The sequence below is a fragment of the Lepidochelys olivacea genome (assembly GCF_965140295.1).
Source record: "Lepidochelys olivacea isolate rLepOli2 genome assembly, chromosome: 3".
NCBI lineage: Eukaryota > Metazoa > Chordata > Testudines > Cheloniidae > Lepidochelys > Lepidochelys olivacea.
Genome location: NC_140413.1, coordinates 121,391,091 through 121,409,381, shown reverse-complemented (window position 1 = coordinate 121,409,381; position 18,291 = coordinate 121,391,091). Strand labels below are relative to the sequence as shown.

The 18,291-nt window shown below is 42.2% G+C and overlaps 1 protein-coding gene across 1 annotated transcript in view; it reads right to left on the bottom strand.

Moving 5' to 3' along the window:
- Positions 1-18,291, bottom strand: part of FNDC1 (fibronectin type III domain containing 1) — a 127,159-nt gene that overhangs the window by 66,249 nt on the left and 42,619 nt on the right. Inside the window, exons 2-6 of the mRNA XM_084625161.1 lie at positions 12,873-13,079; positions 9,742-9,840; positions 6,005-6,122; positions 3,551-3,738; positions 3,225-3,332 (exon numbers count right to left, since the gene is read on the bottom strand). Coding sequence (XP_084481287.1) covers positions 3,225-3,332; positions 3,551-3,738; positions 6,005-6,122; positions 9,742-9,840; positions 12,873-13,079 — 720 coding nt within the window. The remainder of the gene's footprint in view (positions 1-3,224; positions 3,333-3,550; positions 3,739-6,004; positions 6,123-9,741; positions 9,841-12,872; positions 13,080-18,291) is intronic.

Sequence of the window (18,291 nt, the reverse complement as noted above, 5' to 3'; positions counted from 1 at the left end):
GTATCAGATTGAATCTAATGATAGTTAGAAAATTTGTTGAACATAATGAAACACTAACATTCTAACCAGTTTTTAATTGCCTTATAGCTACTGGCAATAAAATCTGATGCAACCAATAACTGTTCTGTATTACTATTACAGAGCTCCTTATGTTAGTAAAATAGCGGTGGTACGGATTGTAAATACTCTGATAGTTAGTCAGCAGGTTCAAGCCTTTTCATTCTAGTAGAAATTATAAAAATGTTTAATACAAAACAGTGTATGTACTCAACCAACCTTTAAGACATGCAATATTAAAAGCAGGTAAAATATTTTGATTAGTGCTGCTTATTCTTTTATCATTTATTTGCTAGAGTCCTGACACAGTTATAATCACTTTACACTTTAAGGCCCCAATCCTGCAGAAGAATCCCCACTACAACATAGAGCCCAATTAGTTTTTGTGGGACTCCACCAGATGCAGTGGTCTAATCACTAGATCCTTGGCAATACTGAGGCCTTAGGTTCCCTGCTAACACAGCATTTAAGCAGGAGCTTAATTTGAAGCCCATGAGTAGTCCGATTGCAGTCAGTGAGACTACTCACATGTTTAAAGTTAAGCACATGTTTAAATGATTAGGGCCTTAATTAGTTTAATTGTTCATACAGAGCAACTATATAGTATATTAAATTCTTGCCTTGACAACTTGAAATCTTATGTAAAAGAAATACCTTATGATGGACAGATGGTAGTAACAACACACGTGCTCCATCCAACACAGTTAAATACATAATGAATGTTGTGTGTCAGTGAGGGGGAAATTAACTGTAATGGCAGATGTTCACCCTGTGCAAGGGACCAGCACAAGGTCTAGGCACTATTTAAGTCCCTCTGAAAACAGCACCTCTTAAAATAAGACTGAAGTGGTGCTGAGGCCTGGCACTGGCCCTCTGCACGTGGGTGAATTTCTCCCTAACAGGAATAATTTATGCATGAAGGCGAGCATATAACCTATAGTTTTCCCCATTACGCTCTCAAAAGGCCTTGATTCAGAGAGTAGCATTTTTCATGTAGTAACCTGCAAGATGCCTTTTTCAATCCTCTATCATTTTAAAAATCTTATTATTAGTCATAAAACAGAACTTTAGAAACTCTTTTCTAGGACTAGAGAGAGCAGATCCACGGGCAGATCTACAGAGGGCAACAACATATGAGGCTCCAGCACAGAGCCCAAGGAAAACTATAGCCCACAACACTCCATTACAAAAATTAAGGAACTTATTTTCCCCTCTAACAATTAACCTGTAATGGTTGCAATAAGAAATGTGATGACTGTAAGATCTGGAACAACTCATAAAAACATAGATTAAAAATTCATCATGCTTATTGTCAGATATGAATGAATTTTACTGATCAGTGCAAAGACTGCTAATCACTGGAAGGCCTGGAAAGTATTCTTCCTTTCTGGTGGTAAAGAATATCCATATTGGAGGTAAGAAAAATATGATATAGAGGAATGACATAGTGGCACTGGCCAAAAAAACTCTACAACAATTGTTATTTCTGGCCCTTTTGGTTGGCTGCTAGAGGGCAACGTCCTCCATTATTGAGATATGAAAGGTGATCAAAATAGAAAACAAACAAAAAAGCTTACATGATGTGTGAAATAAAGCTAGTGTTTGGAGTAAACAATGATCACGAGAGACCTATTCCATGATTTTATTTTCACTGTACCTGGATAATTTAATCAGGTTCATTAAAAAGCCCTCTCCTGTGGTACACCACATCAAAAGAAAACATTTTGGCCTTCATTTTCCTAAGTGATTTGGGGTGACCAATTTTTCAATCCCCACTTTGTGGCAGCTTAAAATGGCCTGGTTTTCAAGAGTTAAGCACTCAGACTCTGAAAACCAGGCCACTTTAAAAGGGGCCTCAAGTTGAGCATTCAGAAGTAGAGTCACCCTAAATCACTGGCCACATTTGAAAATTTCAGCAAAATTCAGCAACATGTGCGGATTCCTCAAAACTCAGGGCATGTTTTTAAAATTTCACGTCACATCCATGCATCATCTCACAGGTTATTTCGGGGTTTTTTTTAAGCTCTAGGGTGAAACTTTGCCTCCACTGAAGTGCCTGGCAAAACTCCTGTTGATTTTAGAGGAGCGAGATTTCACCCCTGGAGTGCACACTACACAAGTCGTTTGTGCTGATATGATATATGCCCGCTCTTTCTCCCTCTGCCATTGGTTTGCTGACTCCTGTGAATCCACAGTTCTGATAAAACAGCTGTATAATGTTCCAAAGGGATGGAGAGAAAAGCTAGTGGTTCCTTCAGTCATGGGTGAGTGGAAGTAGCCTGATTACCTGCATATGGAGTTTTGGGGGAAAGCTGGAAGGTTGTTCAAATTCCATCCAATTAAATTACTACTGATTGACATACACTGCTACTGTGGTAACTGTTGCTTCTGTATGAAATATCCAATCATCAGTGTTTCATGCTTGTTTCTTTAAGAGGGACTTTCACATTATGGAAAACTTTAAAATATCATGAAACATAATTCCACCGTTCTGATGATTATCCTACTATCCATGCTCCTTTTTTTAAGCATCAAAAGGTCATTGTACTGCCTCTGTAAACAACTTCTTTCCCCCCTTCTTGGTACGGGAGTTAAATCATATGATTGTATTTGTGACATCACAATCATTTTGAAGGCAAAGGCTTTCACACATCCCAGGCAAAGCACAGTGGCTTCACTGCAGCACGTGGCAAAAGCTGAAGCAGAGCTGGAAAGGAGAAAACTCTCCTGCACATGCAAGAATTGTTAATAAGAAAAGATTACTGGTATGGTCAGCTGCTATTTGCACAAAGTCTCCTTTATTTGAGCTCACCACAGAGTGGAAATCCCTTCTTGAAGAACTTGTGCTCCCTACAGTTGTACAAAAAGGAAAGGAGTACTTATGGCACCTTCGAGACTAACAAATTTATTTGAGCATAAGCTTCCAATGAAGTGAGCTGTAGTTCACGAAAGCTTATGCTCAAATAAATTTGTTAGTCTCGAAGGTGCCACAAGTACTCCTTTTCTTTTTGCGAATACAGACTAACACGGCTGTTACTCTGAAACCTACAGTTGTACATTGCATACAGCAGCAGTGTCAGTTTAACTTTATTACTATAGTGTGATTTCTGCAGTTCACTTTGTCTTTAATTTCTCTCTCAATCTATTAACTGGCAGAAATGACCTACCTTTTGCTTTTCCTTCACTCTCTGCAAGAGGGTCCCAAGATGCAGTGACAGAGGTTGTTTTGCCTTTTATTGGCCAAACATCTAAATTTTCAGGTGCACTGGCAGGAGCTGTGAAATAATACACAAGAATGGAAATTAAGGTCAGAAGTAATGGTTATACAGAATGGCATATATTTTTTTGCCCCATGTTTGCATCTCAACACCTTCTGTGCATCTATTTCAAAGACAAAACACAAAAAGCATTGCTGAAATATAGATCCATCTGTAGCTGCCGTGGATCTACTTTTCAAAAGGTACGTCAGGTTGTAGATAATTTTGATACATACCAGCTTCTGGGGTTCGTTGGTAAACGGAAACACTCCATTTGCCTTCCCTTTCTCCCTCTGAAATTCGCACTGCAAATTCATACATGGTGTCTGGTATCAGGTTATCCACTAACACCCGTCTGTTAGGCACTTGTTTGTAATCCCACCTTGCTGATTCCCCTTTCTCTCGATAACGGACAGCATATCGCCTAGGAATGGAAATGGGAGAGCCAAAAATTCATCAGCTGAACTCATTAGAATCAAACACAGTTCAAGCCTTTTTCTACTAATGTGCTTGGCTTAAAAAAAAACACCCAGTGATAGGGGAAGAGCGAGCAACCATGAGCAAAACAATCTCTTTTAGGCCATGTCTACATGAGGAGCACGTCACCAGGACAGGTATACAGGTATATTATACCAGCAAAGCACTCCTCAAGTAGACGCAGCTTACACGGGCAAAACTACTCTTTTATCAGTATAGCTTATTCCACCACCCTGGAATGAAACAAGCTACACGAGTAAAAGTGCAATTTTGCTAGTATAACTGCACCTACGCTACTGATTTCCACCAGCACAGCTATGCCGGCCAGGGAGCACAGCTCTTCACATGCCTGACCAACGTAGCTGCGCTGGCAAAACTCTGAGGTGTAAACATTGTGTCACCGTACTGACCACTGTAGTATCTAGGTTCCCTCTAATGCTAAGGTGAATGAGATAGAAGCTGGTTGCGCCCTGGGAGGAACTCACTCTAGAAGAGATCAGGTAGCGTTTACACGGCTGTCCTCCAACAGGAGCTGTGACAGAGAGCAGAGCCTTCCTTTGGAGGCTGGGGTTACTGGGAGCTCTGCCAATGGAGTCTGCCTATGGGATAAGCTATATCAGCTTATCTCAGGGTTGCACTCTCCTGAGCCAGGATCTTTTGGCTGTAAGTTCCCACAGCGGACCAAGGATTCCAGGCACCATCCACCACCACAATCCCCATCCAAGTGGGATTTTACATCACTAGGGGCCAGGCACCCTGAAGTTAATATATCCATTTGTCATATACTTAGATTGCAAGCCTTTGAGGTAGGGGCCTTCTTTTCGTGACATGTGTACAGCACAGAATGGTGCCTGATCCGGATAGGGGCCACTAGAAACTACTGAAATTACAAATGAAGAGTAATAATAAAAACATTCCTTAGCATCTTTTAAGCACACATTTTTCTCTTTCTTTAGTTGAGTCAATTACATTAAGCCATATGCCTTTTTAGTCTTTATGGCTCCCTTCTTGTAACAGGGTGACTTGCCCTTGGGCTGCAGAGTCTGGGGCTAAGCCAAGCCTGATTCCAAAATGAGCCTCACCTGAGGGGAATCGGGTGCTCTAATTTAAAGGCAGCAGGAATCTGGGGGGGGGGGGGGCTGGTTGAGAGAGGGAGGGAAGGTTGAGTTCCAGTCAGAAAGGGCTGAGAACTGGTGGCTTCAGGTAAAGGTTTATGATTTTCGATTCATCTGTGAGGCTGGACTCAGTCAGTCATGGTACTCTTGCTCAATAACTCTCTTCAGTCTTTCTAAACCCTGAAATGGGGCCTAAGCCCCAAAATTTGGATCTGAACCATCCCCAAAGGTAGGTGTTTCTAGACACGGGATTTTGTCTATCAACTATTTGGTTAAGAGGAGAAACTCTTATAAATCTTGGATTGAAAACTGACCAGCTGAGGTTTATGACCCTTCTAGTTTGAGGCCTTGTATCTCCCTGTCAGATGCTCTGTCAGTCCAGGAAGAGCTTTCCCCATACACTAAAAACTCCAGTTTATCTAGGATATTACACACATAGTGGAGCAAATTAAGGCTGCCAGTACTGTTAAGGTGAGGGGAAAGAGAGTGCAGTGAGACCCTTATACGGTTAACAAGAATATCCCAAGTTATAATAGCTAATGCTAACAAAATTTTGGAAGGGATTTTAAATCTCATGCTTCAGGATTTAAGCCAATCTCTAACTATTAGAGAACTGGATGAGCCCTGATATGGGAGCATTTTCCTACGTCTACCTGCTTCAGGGTTCTCACTCTATCCTCTGAAGCATGTGGTACTGGCCACTGCCAGAGACAGGATATTGATGTATATAGACCCTTGATCCAATATGGCAATTCCTATGTTCATAAAAAGAAAAGGAGTACTTGTGGCACCTTAGAGACTAACCAATTTATTTGAGCATAAGCTTTCGTGAGCTACAGCTCACTTCATCGGATGCACTGTAGCTCACGAAAGCTTATATGCAAATAAATTGGTTAGTCTCTAAGGTGCCACAAGTACTCCTTTTCTTTTTGCGAATACAGACTAACACGGCTGTTACTCTGAAACCTATGTTCATATTTTGCCTTCAATCAAGCTATGCCTGTAACTACACTTTATTATTTAAATGGCAAACAAAGCTGTAAACAATGAACTCTTTAGTATACTTCTTGAAAACAACATCACCACAAAGTAAAGTACCTAGTTGGGTCAACCTTCTTTGGTTTTTCATATATGGGATCTGTCCATGCAACAAGCACAGATTGAGAGGACATAACACGAACACTTATGTCTTTTGCCTCCTCTAGCTCATCCTCCTCTGAAATGACAAAGTAACACAGTGAGTCAGTAATGAGAACTTTGGCGATCTCAGTGCAATAGTAATTGAGCCACAACAACATTACTGTAAATATGCTATACTGATAAACGACTAACACAGATGATGACACAGGATACACTGAGAACAGGGAGAACCCCACCGCAATATGATTCTCCCTGCTACATGTCTTTGTACAAGAATAAGGCATGGTTCTGCTGTCCAGAATTCTATAAGCATTTAGCCAATTCTAACCAGTTATTTACAGCAGACAAATTATTAAAATACTCCCATTCCTGGCCCCCAGCAAACGCACCACTAGGGCTGTGCAGAGGATAGAAAGTCTATTTCATGAAAGATTTTGAAATTTGGTTTCATTGTGAATTGTACGGAAACCTGAAAATTTAGAAATTATCTATGAAGGAAATTTAAAAAAAAAATTGTTTTGAATCAATCAAAAGGGGTGTTTTTTTTCTACAAAAATGAAACGTTTCATTTCAATTTCAACTTTTTTATTTTTAAATATAGAATATACAATATTTAAAAAGTTACTTAAAAATGATAAATCAAAATGTTTCATTCCAAAAACATCTTCTTTTTTTTTGCGGGGGGACGACAACAAAGACGACGACAAAATTTCAGCTAAATCAACGTAATTCCTCAAAGTATTCTGATTTGGATGGATCTGCTCATTTTCTGACAGAAAATGGTTCCATCAAAGTATTTCTCACCAGCTCTGCTCATCACTTTGTGAACAGGACAGTCTTATGCCAGTGGTTCTCAAACTTTTGTACTGGTGACCCCTTTCACATAGCAAAGTGAGACCCCCCCCCTTATAAATGAAAAACACAGTTTTATACATTTAACACCATTATAAATGCTGGAGGCAAAGCAGGGTTTGTGGTGGAGATTGACAGCTCGTGACCCCCCATGTAATAACCTCACCGCCCCCTGAGGGGTCCTGACCCCCAGTTTGAGAACCCCTGGTCTATGCTTACCGTTATTACAATAACAATCATTCTCCAGATAGTCCCAGGGCACAGAACAAATGAAGTGCAAGGTTCACGCCCCCGGGGCTCTGCAGAAGGGTAAAATTTGGAAATTGTTCAGGCCTGAGGAGGGCTGGGGCCAGTAAATCTTTGACTATGCAGAGCCCCAGTCACTCTGCAAAGGGGGAAGTGATCCAGCTCCAGGGCTTAGTGTAGTCCTGAGGTTGCAGTATTTACCACAGAGCAGCTCTACTGCGGCTTCAGTCAAGGAGGGAAGGAAAAGGATTCCTCTCCAGGCCAGGCCTCACAGAAATCCCAAGTGTGCAATCCAGTGAGTGACTTGGGCTGTGAGCAGGCACCAGGATTTAGTCCTTTATTAATATCAGCGCGAATACAAAAGTTAATGCTGTAAAATTGAAACCTCCCCTTCATATTTTACGGCATACTTTTTCAATAACACTTCACTGTTACCCTGGTATTTCTGATGAGCTAGGCTGGTTGTGTTTGTTTGTTTAAATATCTTATCCAAGGACCAGATAGATCTCAAATTTGGTTATCCAAAATGAAAATATGATTATCCAATATGATAGTATCTAGCTCTTATATAGAACTTTTCATCAGTAGATCTCCAAGTGTTTTTACAAAGGAGAGCAGAATCATCACCCACTATTATAGAGATCAGGAAACTGAGGCATGTGCAGGAGAAATAATTTGCCCAATGTCACCCAGCAGGGCAGCAGCAGAGTAGGAACTGAACCCAGGTTTCCTGGCCCAGTGCGCTGTCCACTAGAGAACACTGCCTCACTCTGTATCGCTTTGCAGCTAAAATGAGTATTATTTTTTTTTTAAACTCAGCTGATCAACATTTTCCTCCCTTATGGACAGGAAGGTAAATCTGTTCAGAACTTCCTTTATAATACCAGCCATCCTGAGGTCAGAACTGAAAGATGGCCACCAGCCTCAGTTTCCTTGTAAATGCCATTGAGTAGCAGTTATACTTCCCACTGCATTTCAGAGACTGGGCCTACTCATTTGCACTGTGCACTCTCCCTTACGTTCAATGTAGGATACATCTGGCTTTCCTGTGCTGTTCAGTTTCATTAACAACAAACCTGACACAGGGAACCACTTTTCAGTCTCAGCATGATGCGCCAATCAGTCAGTAACAAACCATGGCCACATCTATACACACACACCGCACTTGCCTATGGGGATTGAACCCAGGCCCTTCAACACCAAAGCTCCTGCTTCTGAGCAGAAGGAGAACTCCTTGCGCTGTGAGTAGAAGGGTATTACAGTTGTTGAGGCTAGCCTCTGGGGAGGAACATTCACCAAGGGCCTGAGTCAAAGCCCATTGAAGTCCATTGAAAAACTTCCATTACCTTCAACAGGCTTTGGATGAAACTCTAAACCTGTGTGTTATGCTTAACATGCTTAGTGCCAGTGTAAGACAATGGCTTGTCTGGTAGACAATAAGTAATTATATTTTACTTGTCAAGAGCAAAATTTTGGTTACCCAGGAAAACAGGGTTTTTCCGAGCCTAAGAACCACTATTTAAGAAGTAAGAAGGGGGTTTTTTTCCCATTAGAAAGTGGATTTTCAGCCATCTCTCTTTCATGGAAGCATCATCTTGAAACACGATACAGAATGACAAATGAAAAAGATGTAATTTCCCTACCAGGTGTGATTTTAAAATGGAAAAAATTAGCATGACAGATTGATGATGTGACCCTCCAAGGAGAATCATAGAATATCAGGGTTGGAAGGGACCTCAGGAGGTCATCTAGTCCAACCCCTTGCTCAAAGCAGGACCAAACCCCCCATTTTTGCTCCAGATCCCTAAATGGCCCCCTCAAGGATTGAACTCACAACCCTGGGTTTAGCAGGCCAATTCTCAAACCACTGAGCTATCCCTCCCCCCAAAGTCTGAGCCATGACACTAATACAACATAGTGCCGAGTTTAGGAACGGTTAATTTCATCACCCAGTTAAAACATCTAAAATGTTCTTCAACCCCAGCATATTCTAACTGTAATATGATGTGGTGAGAAAAAATGCTCAGTCATGTCGATGACTTCATGCCACGAGTTCATTTCTAACCTCACTTACAGTACACAGATGTGCACTACCTCATTTCCAGGGAAGAAGGGGAAGCTACAGATACCTAGCCCCTCTGAAAACCAGGGAACTAACACAGATGCTTACATTCAGGCACTCAAGCCTGAAAATGTAGGCCTGGATCCTCAATGGGCCCACCCCTCTTTCTCTTATAGTCACTAGGAGCTTTGGAGATTGGTCCTGCTTTGAGCAGGGGGTTGGACTAGATGACCTCCTGAGGTCCCTTCCAACCCTGATATTCTATGAGTCTATGATTTGCCACTGGCTGCAGTCCTTTAGGCACAAATCTATTGAGTCCATTATGAACAAATCTGTTCTACTGTTATTTTTTACTATGTGAATTACAGAAGCAACCAGAGACATCAGTCAGGGTCAGTGCCCCAGTGTTTGGTACTGTACAAAAAAATCTAGTAAGAGACAGCTTCTCTCCCAGTCTATAGTCACAAAGCAGCATATATTTCACTTTTTATAAACATGGCTCCACAACTTGTCTGCAAATATGAAAACAACATACCTGAGACCTTTCTCTTGGTTAAAGCTGCACTATAGACTGGCTGACTCCGTCCTTGGGAATTCCTTGACTGCAGTGAAACCACATAAACCGATTCAGATGCTGCATGTGAGAAAAAGCACAGAGACTTTTCTATAATCTTTTCCACAGCAGTGGTAAACAACGTTTCAATACTGTCAAGCAGACGTCTTGTCACATTTTTATTAGGAAAATTCTCTCTCTAGAGAAGGGGAAATCAGTTTCCTTGAGAGGTAACTTGGAAATCGTTGGCATTTACATCTAGAGGTTTTCATATGCATAGGTGCATATGATGGCATTTTAGAGGCAGGTACACTATCTATAACATGAAATAGTGTTACATAAATCCCACAATCTAAAGTTTGTTTGTTTGTTTTTTACTTTCTCCTGAAAAATTTCCAATTACTTTAAAAACATTATTTGCTCTCTCTCTCTTGCTCGCTCTCTCTCTATGGCAGTGACTTGTAGAATAAAGGCAGTGAAAGACAAATGCTGCAGTTTAAAACACTGCATGGTATTTTTCATTATTATTATTTCATAGTATTTACTGCCTGATCCAGTGCTCACTGAGTTAATGAAAAGAATCCCAGTGGCTTCAGTTGATATTGCCCCTGAACAATGCAGGACGCTATTTACCCTTAGTTATATTGATGTGTGATGGAGATAGAGAGCACAGGGAGCTTCTCCCACACATATATCTCACTCAGCAGCAGCTCTGCAGGGTTCCTAACTAGCTTGCTGGGCTGCAGGAGTGACTAGCACGGAACGTGGATGGAGGAGCACAGGTTGCTGGAGGGAAGAGTTTGGAGGAAGCATCAGCAAGTTAGTGTGTGTGCATATGGCTAGAATGCTAGCTAGAGTTGCAACAGCCCTGCAAATAGTTCTCTTCATAAAGAGCCAGTTTAATTTAGTGTTAGCAACTTGGAGTCCTCTGATGCAGTAAGCAGTAAAGTTTGCTGCAAAGTGTACTCCTTTCCCGCTCTGAATTATTTGGCCTATGACAGCAGGATGACTCAGGAAACTTTCACACAGCCAGCCCTGCTCCACTCCCTTGTTGACTCAGTATAGTAAGAAGGATCTTGCCTTCCATGATAAATATTACCTGCTAATTAATGTCTTGATTCAGCAAGGTACTTGAGCAAGGTACTTGCCTAACTTTAAGTCGGACTTCAGTGGGGTTACTCACAGGCTTAAAGTTAGACACATTCTTAAGAATCTTGCTGAATCTGGACCTAAAACTCATCCCTTGATGTTTAAGCAGCTCTGTGCTACAGTGTGGATCACTTGCCCCATGTTGAAAGTCAGTAAGCATGTCTTAGGGTTGCCAACTTTCTAACGGCACAAAACAGAACACCCAAGTCCTGCCCCTTCCTTGACCCGCATCTTCCCCGAGGCCCTGTCCCCCACTCACTACATTCCCCCTTCCTCAGTGGCTCGGTCTCCCCCACCCTAGCTCACTTTCACTGGGCTGGGGCAGGGGGTTGTAGTGCAGGAGTGGGAGAGGGCTCCAGCTGGGGGTGCGGGCTCTGGGGTGGGGCTGGGGATGAAGGGTTTCGGGTGTAGGAGGGGGCTCCAGGCTGGGAGGTGGGGCCAAGGGATTTGGAGTGCAGGAGGGGGCTCCGGGCTGAGGCAGGGGTTTGGGGTATGGGAGGGAATGAGGGCTCTGGGCTGGGGGTGCTGGCTCTGCGGTGTGGCTGGGATGAGGGGCTTGGGATGCAGGAGGGGGCTCCAGGTTTGGGGGGCTCAGGCAGAAGGTTGGGGCATGGGCTTACCTCGTGCTGTTCCCAGTCAGTGGTACAGTGGGGCTAAGGCAGGCTGCCTGCCTGTCCTGGCACACCGCGTTGCATGCATCCCAGCAGCAGCCAGCAGGTCCAAAGTCTAGGCGGGGTGGGGGGGAGCAGGAGGCTCCACTCATTGCTCTCACCCACAGGTACCACCCCCCAGCTCCCATTGGCTGGTTCCCAGCCAATTGGAGTGCAGAGCTGATGCTCAGGGCAGGGGCAGCGTGCGGGGCCCCATGGTCCTCCCACCTAGGAGCCAGACCTGCTGGCCACTTCTGGGGTGCAGCACGGTGCCAGGACAGATAGGGACTAGCCTGCCTTAGCCCTGCAGCACTGCCAACTGGACTTTTAATGGCCCAGTTAGCAGTGCTGACCAGAGCCGCCAGGGTCCCTTTTCGACTGGGTGTTCCGGTCACCTGGTCACCCCTAGCATGTCTTAATAGATTCATTTGTCGTTATATAAAATACAGTAGCTCTGAAATTAACAGCCTCCTCCTACACCATTGACTCAAATGGTCTCAATCCTTCAAGTGCTTGGGCAAAGTGCAGCCGGGAGCACAAGGTGTTGTGCTCTAGTGCTGGCATACGTGGGCACAGCAACATTAGGCACTTGGCACAGTCATCTGCAATGGGTGGAAATATGTCTCATCCCCACTGAGCACCCACCCAGTTCCTCTGATGAGTATAGGGATGTGAGCAGAGAATGAGGAGCTATGGGTTTAACTGGGACCCTCAGAATGCCAAGGAGAGACTTAACTATGCATTCCCTTCTTTGGCCTTACTTCTACTAGGCAGGAATAATTTGGTGGCCACATGCATGCAGTGCTCTCTTTAATGCAGCACTGGATTCTGCGGCACTTTCTGTCCTGGCCCTCATCTTTTACCTTGTGCTTACATGTGCACATTCCACATTGTGCGGGATCAAGCACTAATAATGTGCATAAGCATGTTTGGCATTGTCATTTAAACTGTTAACATATGATCTATGATCCTTGAGCACTGTTAAAAATATACACATTTCCAATCTGAATTAGTCTAGCTTCACCTTCCAGCCACTGGATCTCATTATACCTTTGCCTGCTAGATTGAAGAGCCCATTATCACATTGTAGGTACTTATAGACTGTGATCAAGTCACCCCTTAACCTTCCCTTTGTTAAGCTAAATAGATTGATCTCCCTGAGTCTATCACCGTAAGGTACGTCTGAACAGAATAACATCACAGTGCAGTACTGCATATGCAACAAAAGGAACAGAAACCAAACTGATGGGCTGATGCCCAAGGCTAGCCTTGCACCAACTAAGCTTAGACCCATAGCATAGAAATTTGGCTTACCTAGTTTCTTAGCTTCCTGGCTTCGTTCACGTTTTTGCAGAGGAACATAACTCATCTTTCGGCTGCTATCCCCATAACCCAAGAGGTAGCCTTGGGATCTACGTGGACTCCTGAGGCCTGAAGCCTGGGGTAGCTTCCACCGGACAGATAACTTGTTGCCTGGAGATCGGAGACGCACTCTCAAAGGTTTGTTTGGCACTTCCTTCTCTTCAAAAAACAAGCAAGCAAACACACAAAACCACCATATTACTATTATGCATTTGTCATATATGACTAATTGTTGTCTGTCTGCATGTTTAGCCATAAAATAACATCAAAGTCTGTTTATAGCTCTTTTTAATTTTGTGATAAATCCAACCCCAATAAAAACATGTTTTCCAAGAGTGGAGTACAACACAATACATTTTTCCCAGACACTTCAGACAAAATGGTGTAAGACAGCCAAAGTGAAAACATATCATATTGCAAGTATTCCTGCCAGAAATCTTGGATGTCTTACAAATCTCGTTTCATTTTTTCCCTTCCCCTCCCGTCCCCCTACAGCTTTAGGCACATAAGTACATTATTTTCTGGCAAGTATTGCAGGTCAGTATAAAATACAGTACAGAAATATTACACTATTTATAACTTTCCTATAGAAAACTATGTACACTGAAAGCAATTTCTGCTCTCCAGTACACATCAGTTGTAGTTCTGGTCACCTACAGCTTCTTAACCATGCTTTCTTGCATGTGCCATAATTCTTGACTTCTAAAGTTAAAAATTACAAACTTACTTTATATGATCACTCATGCAGATAACACCACAACTGGTATTTTATAAAAGTCATTTGTATTTTATATTTCTAATAAGTCAGAAACTTTCCTCTTAAGAAATCATTTTTATAGGACTATTTCTTGAGCAACTAATTCACTCATTCCAATGGCATGACCTTCTTTTTTGGTGCCAGTTCCCATTTTAAATATACATGATATTATGCTAAGTATGCAATGGTCAAAGTAGATAGCTCCCCCTACTGTTTCTCTCACTGCACCACCCAGGAAGGAGTATCACTTACCCAAACCAGGGAGAGAAGCTGGATCTGTATTCCCTCCCATTTCCCTTTACTTTAATCCCTGCTAGCACCATTAAGAGAGCAGGCACACTCATTAGATGGCACATTTCCTCTGTGAGATGAAGTTGCTCTAACGGAAGTGCCACTGTCTACACAAAGTTTCAGAAAAGGATTAGATTGTCTGTTCTGGGCTCTGGGTCATCATGTTCCTGTGGCTTTTAGCATTTTGCTAAAAGTTAGAAAGATGCAGAATAAAAAAAAAAGAAAAGAAAAAGAAAGACATTTAAAATTTTAGCTGATGTGATTGCACCAGCACCATGGGGCTCCAGTTCTAATTCGGATACTGATAGGCTGAACAGATAGCAAGTGTGAAAAAACGGGGCAGGGAGTGGGGGGGGAGAGGTAATAGGAGCCTATATAAGAAAAAGACCCAAATATCGGGACTGTCCCGATAAAATCGGTACATCTGGTCACCCTAGATGCTGGTTAGGACCCCTTGATGCTACTGCAATGCAAAAACTAAATTTGAAAAATATCAATCAGTAAATAAAGACTAGACACTATGTAATAGAGACCCTGCTGATAAAGCAAGTTCTCGCCTTAATTTTGCTTTCACTCTAGGCCATAGGCACAACTCTCCTCTCGGTTACACCTGCAAAACTCCACTGAGCTCAGGGTTGAGACAACAGCAAAGAGAATTTGTCCCTCTGGATTCAAATATGCCCAGTTGGAGGGACTAAGCGTGCCTACTTTTGGCACCAATTCAAGAAAATATCTCTATTCAGGGATGTACATAAGCACATACTTAACTTTAAGCATGTACTTAAGTCACATTGGGAATAATAGGACTTAAATGCTGCTGCTTAAACTCAAGCCCATGCTTAAATGCTTTCCTGAATCAGGGCCTCTGAGAGGAGCTACTCACATATCCAAGGGTCAACTATTATTGGTAATGAATGATAACTAACTGTAGTCTGTAGCCTATCATTTAAATCAGCTTCTGTATCAAATGACTGGAAGATAGCTAATGTGACGCCAATTTTTAAAAAGGGCTCCAGAGGTGATCCCGGCAATTACAGGCCAGTAAGCCTCACTTCAGTACCAGGCAAACTGGTTGAAACTATAGTAAAGAACAAAATTGTCAGACACATTGATTTACATAATTTGTTGGGGAAGAGTCAACATGGTTTTTCTAAAGGAAAATCATGGCTCATCAATCTACTAGAATTCTTTGAGGGGGTCAACAAGCATGTGGGTAAGGGGGATCCAGTGGATATAGTGTACTTAGATTTTTCAGAAAGCCTTTAACAAGGTCTCTCACCAAAGGCTCTTTAGCAAAGTAAGCTGTCATGGAATAAGACGGAAGGTCCTCTCATGGATTGGTAACTGGTTAAAAGACAGGAAACAAAGGATAGGAATAAACGGTCAGTTTTCAGAATGGAGAAAGTAAATAGTAGTGTCCCCCAGGGGTCAGTACTGGGACCAGTCCTACTCAACATATTCATAAACGATCTGGAAAAAGGGGTAAACAGTGAGGTGGCAAAATTTGCAGATGATACAAAACTACTCAAGATAGTTAAATCCCAAGCAGACTGCAAAGAGCTACAAAAGGATCTCTCAAAACTGGGTGACTGGGCAACAAAATGGCAAATGAAATTCAATGTTGATAAATGCAAAGTAATGCACCTTGGAAAACATAATCCCAACTATACATATAAAATGAGGGGGTCTAAATTAGCTGTTACCACTCAAGAAAGAGATTGTGGAGTCATTGTGGATAGTTCTCTGAAAACATCCACACAATATGCAGCAGCAGTCAAAAAAGCGAACAGAATGTTGGGAATCATTAAGAAAGGGATAGATAATAAGACAGAAAATATCATATTGCCTCTGTATAAATCCATGGTAGCCCACACCTTGAATACTGAGTGCAGATGTGGTCACCCCATCTCAAAAAAGATATCTTGGAATGGAAAAGGTTCAGAAAAGGGCAACAAAAATGATTAGGGGTATGGAATGACTTCCGTATGAGGAGAGATTAATAAGACTGGGACCTTTCAGCTTGGAAAAGAGACAACTAATGGGGGATATGATAGAGTCTATAAAATCATGACTGGTGTGGAGAAAGTAAATAAGGAAGTGTTATTTACCCCTGCTCATGACACAAGAACAAGGGGTCACCAGGTAATAGGCAGCAGGTTTAAAACAAATAAAAGGAAGTATTTCTTCACACAACACACAGTCAACCTGTGGAATTCTTTGCCAGAGGATGTTGTGAAGGCCAAGACTATAACAGGGTCAAAAAAGAACTACATAAATTCATGGAGGATAGGTCCATCAATAGCTATTAGCCAGGATGGGCAGGGATGGTGTCCCCAAGCCTCTGTTTGCCAGAAGCTGGGAATGGGCAACAGGGGATGGATCACTTGATGATTACCTGTTCTGTTCATTCCCTCTGAAGCACCTGGCACTGGCCACTGTCACTAGACAGGATCCTGGGCTAGATGGACCTTTGGTCTGAGCCAGTGTGGCCGTTCTTATGTTCTTATGATAAGGTACTGCCAGTAGTGCTGAAAACGTAAGTACTGTGACAATTTTTATTAAGCAACCATCTGCCCTAAGCAACCACCTACGGTATCTCAATCATTTCCCAAAGTTAAATCATCACTTGCAAGGGATCACTTTTCCAGTGCAACCAGAGACTGCCTAGACCTGGTCACAGAGCTCTCCTAGCAGACCATCTGTAAAGGTTTAGATTTCAGTGCCCTTAAAACACGTGCTCCATGACGGACACAGCTTGGGGGCACGGGGCGTTGTGCACTTTGCAGAGTTCTGTCTATTACTTTTAGTTTTTATGCTGAAACACCTTTTGATTTGACCTAACTATTATGTAACTGACCAATGGGGTCAATGGTTCAGCCATGTGTGTACAGATGACATTTTTAATCTGTTTTCATAACGTATTTATAGTTCAATTATTTTATAAAGTTAAAGTTTTAAAGTGTTTTTACTTGTGTGGTCAGATTCACCTTTACATTCTGGCTTTTTTGCACCAGTCGTTCAATCCAAAGCAGATATAAACCCAGATTAACGAGCAAATTAAGCCAGCTTTACAGCTGCTTTGAGTAGCTGGCACAATGTAAACCAGTCGGAGCATAGCAGTGGATCTGCTCCTAAGTGTTCTATAAAAAAAATAACCATTTTTATATGAAATAAGTATTTCATTTATGGGATTCCCTTCCACTTTTCAAATAACATTCTCAGTCACCTTCATTAAAAGGCTACCTGCTCAAACAACCACTTTTTTTTTTGTTCCTTCGAGCAGTCACTTAATACAGGTTTTACCATATAACCCATTTTCAAAGGTCAGTTATTTACAGACCACATATGCTATCCAGTGCTAATTTACAGTTCTGTCATACAGAACTATAAATCTAGCAAATTCAAGCCCGGAATCTCCTCTTCCCCTTTATTTTGTAATAAATGTATGTTATTGCTGAAGCTTTTCTTCACTGAATCAACTAAGAAAAGCTCACACTGGCTAAATAATGTAATTAAACCTTTGAGTTTAATTAAACCTTTGGCGGAGTGTGGCAGGATGTGAATCTACAGTGGACCACTTTTTTCTTCACCAATTAGTGTCATAGCTTTCCAACTGGAATTACTATAAAGAGTTCCAGGGGACAAAGGGTACAAAAGAAACCAAGCCAGCCAGAAAGCCATATGGAAAGTATTCTATTTAAAACAAATGTAGCTTTAGGCAAAAAGAAGTCTATCTGCTCTAAGGTTAAACGAAGGACATTCATTGAGATTTTAAAAATAGGACATTGCAGGTTTTAAAAAGATATTCCTCATACTAGTTCCAGGGATTACTGCCTATCTGCCCTATTTTACTAATAACCCATTTCTTGTTGCCACAGTTCAACCCCAATTATCTCAAGATGTCAAGGACACCAAACACTTTTGAGCAGTCAGGGGTTCAGATAATCGTGGATGCCAGCCTAGCAGGCTTTTGTATCTGCACTCAAGGCTAGGAACCCTGAGAACCAATCCTGCTAAACCTGCTTATTTATGGAGAGCAGGCTGGATTCCCCTAGGCTAGCCAGCTCTGCAGCTCCATAGGGCCAGAACTCCTCAGGACAGAGTTGCACATGAGTCCCAGTCATGAGAAGCTAGACTCCCTAGGACAGGACTAAAGCTGGAGTCTTGTGGGGGTCTGTAACTCCCTGGGACCAAAGCTATTGCACAGCTCACTATTAGAGCGACATCCTGAATTCACCTTGGCTATTCAGTTGTATCTGGGGATAGGAGAGAAGAGGAATTCAATATTCTAAAAATCACCCAGCCTCCAAAACCAACAAGCCA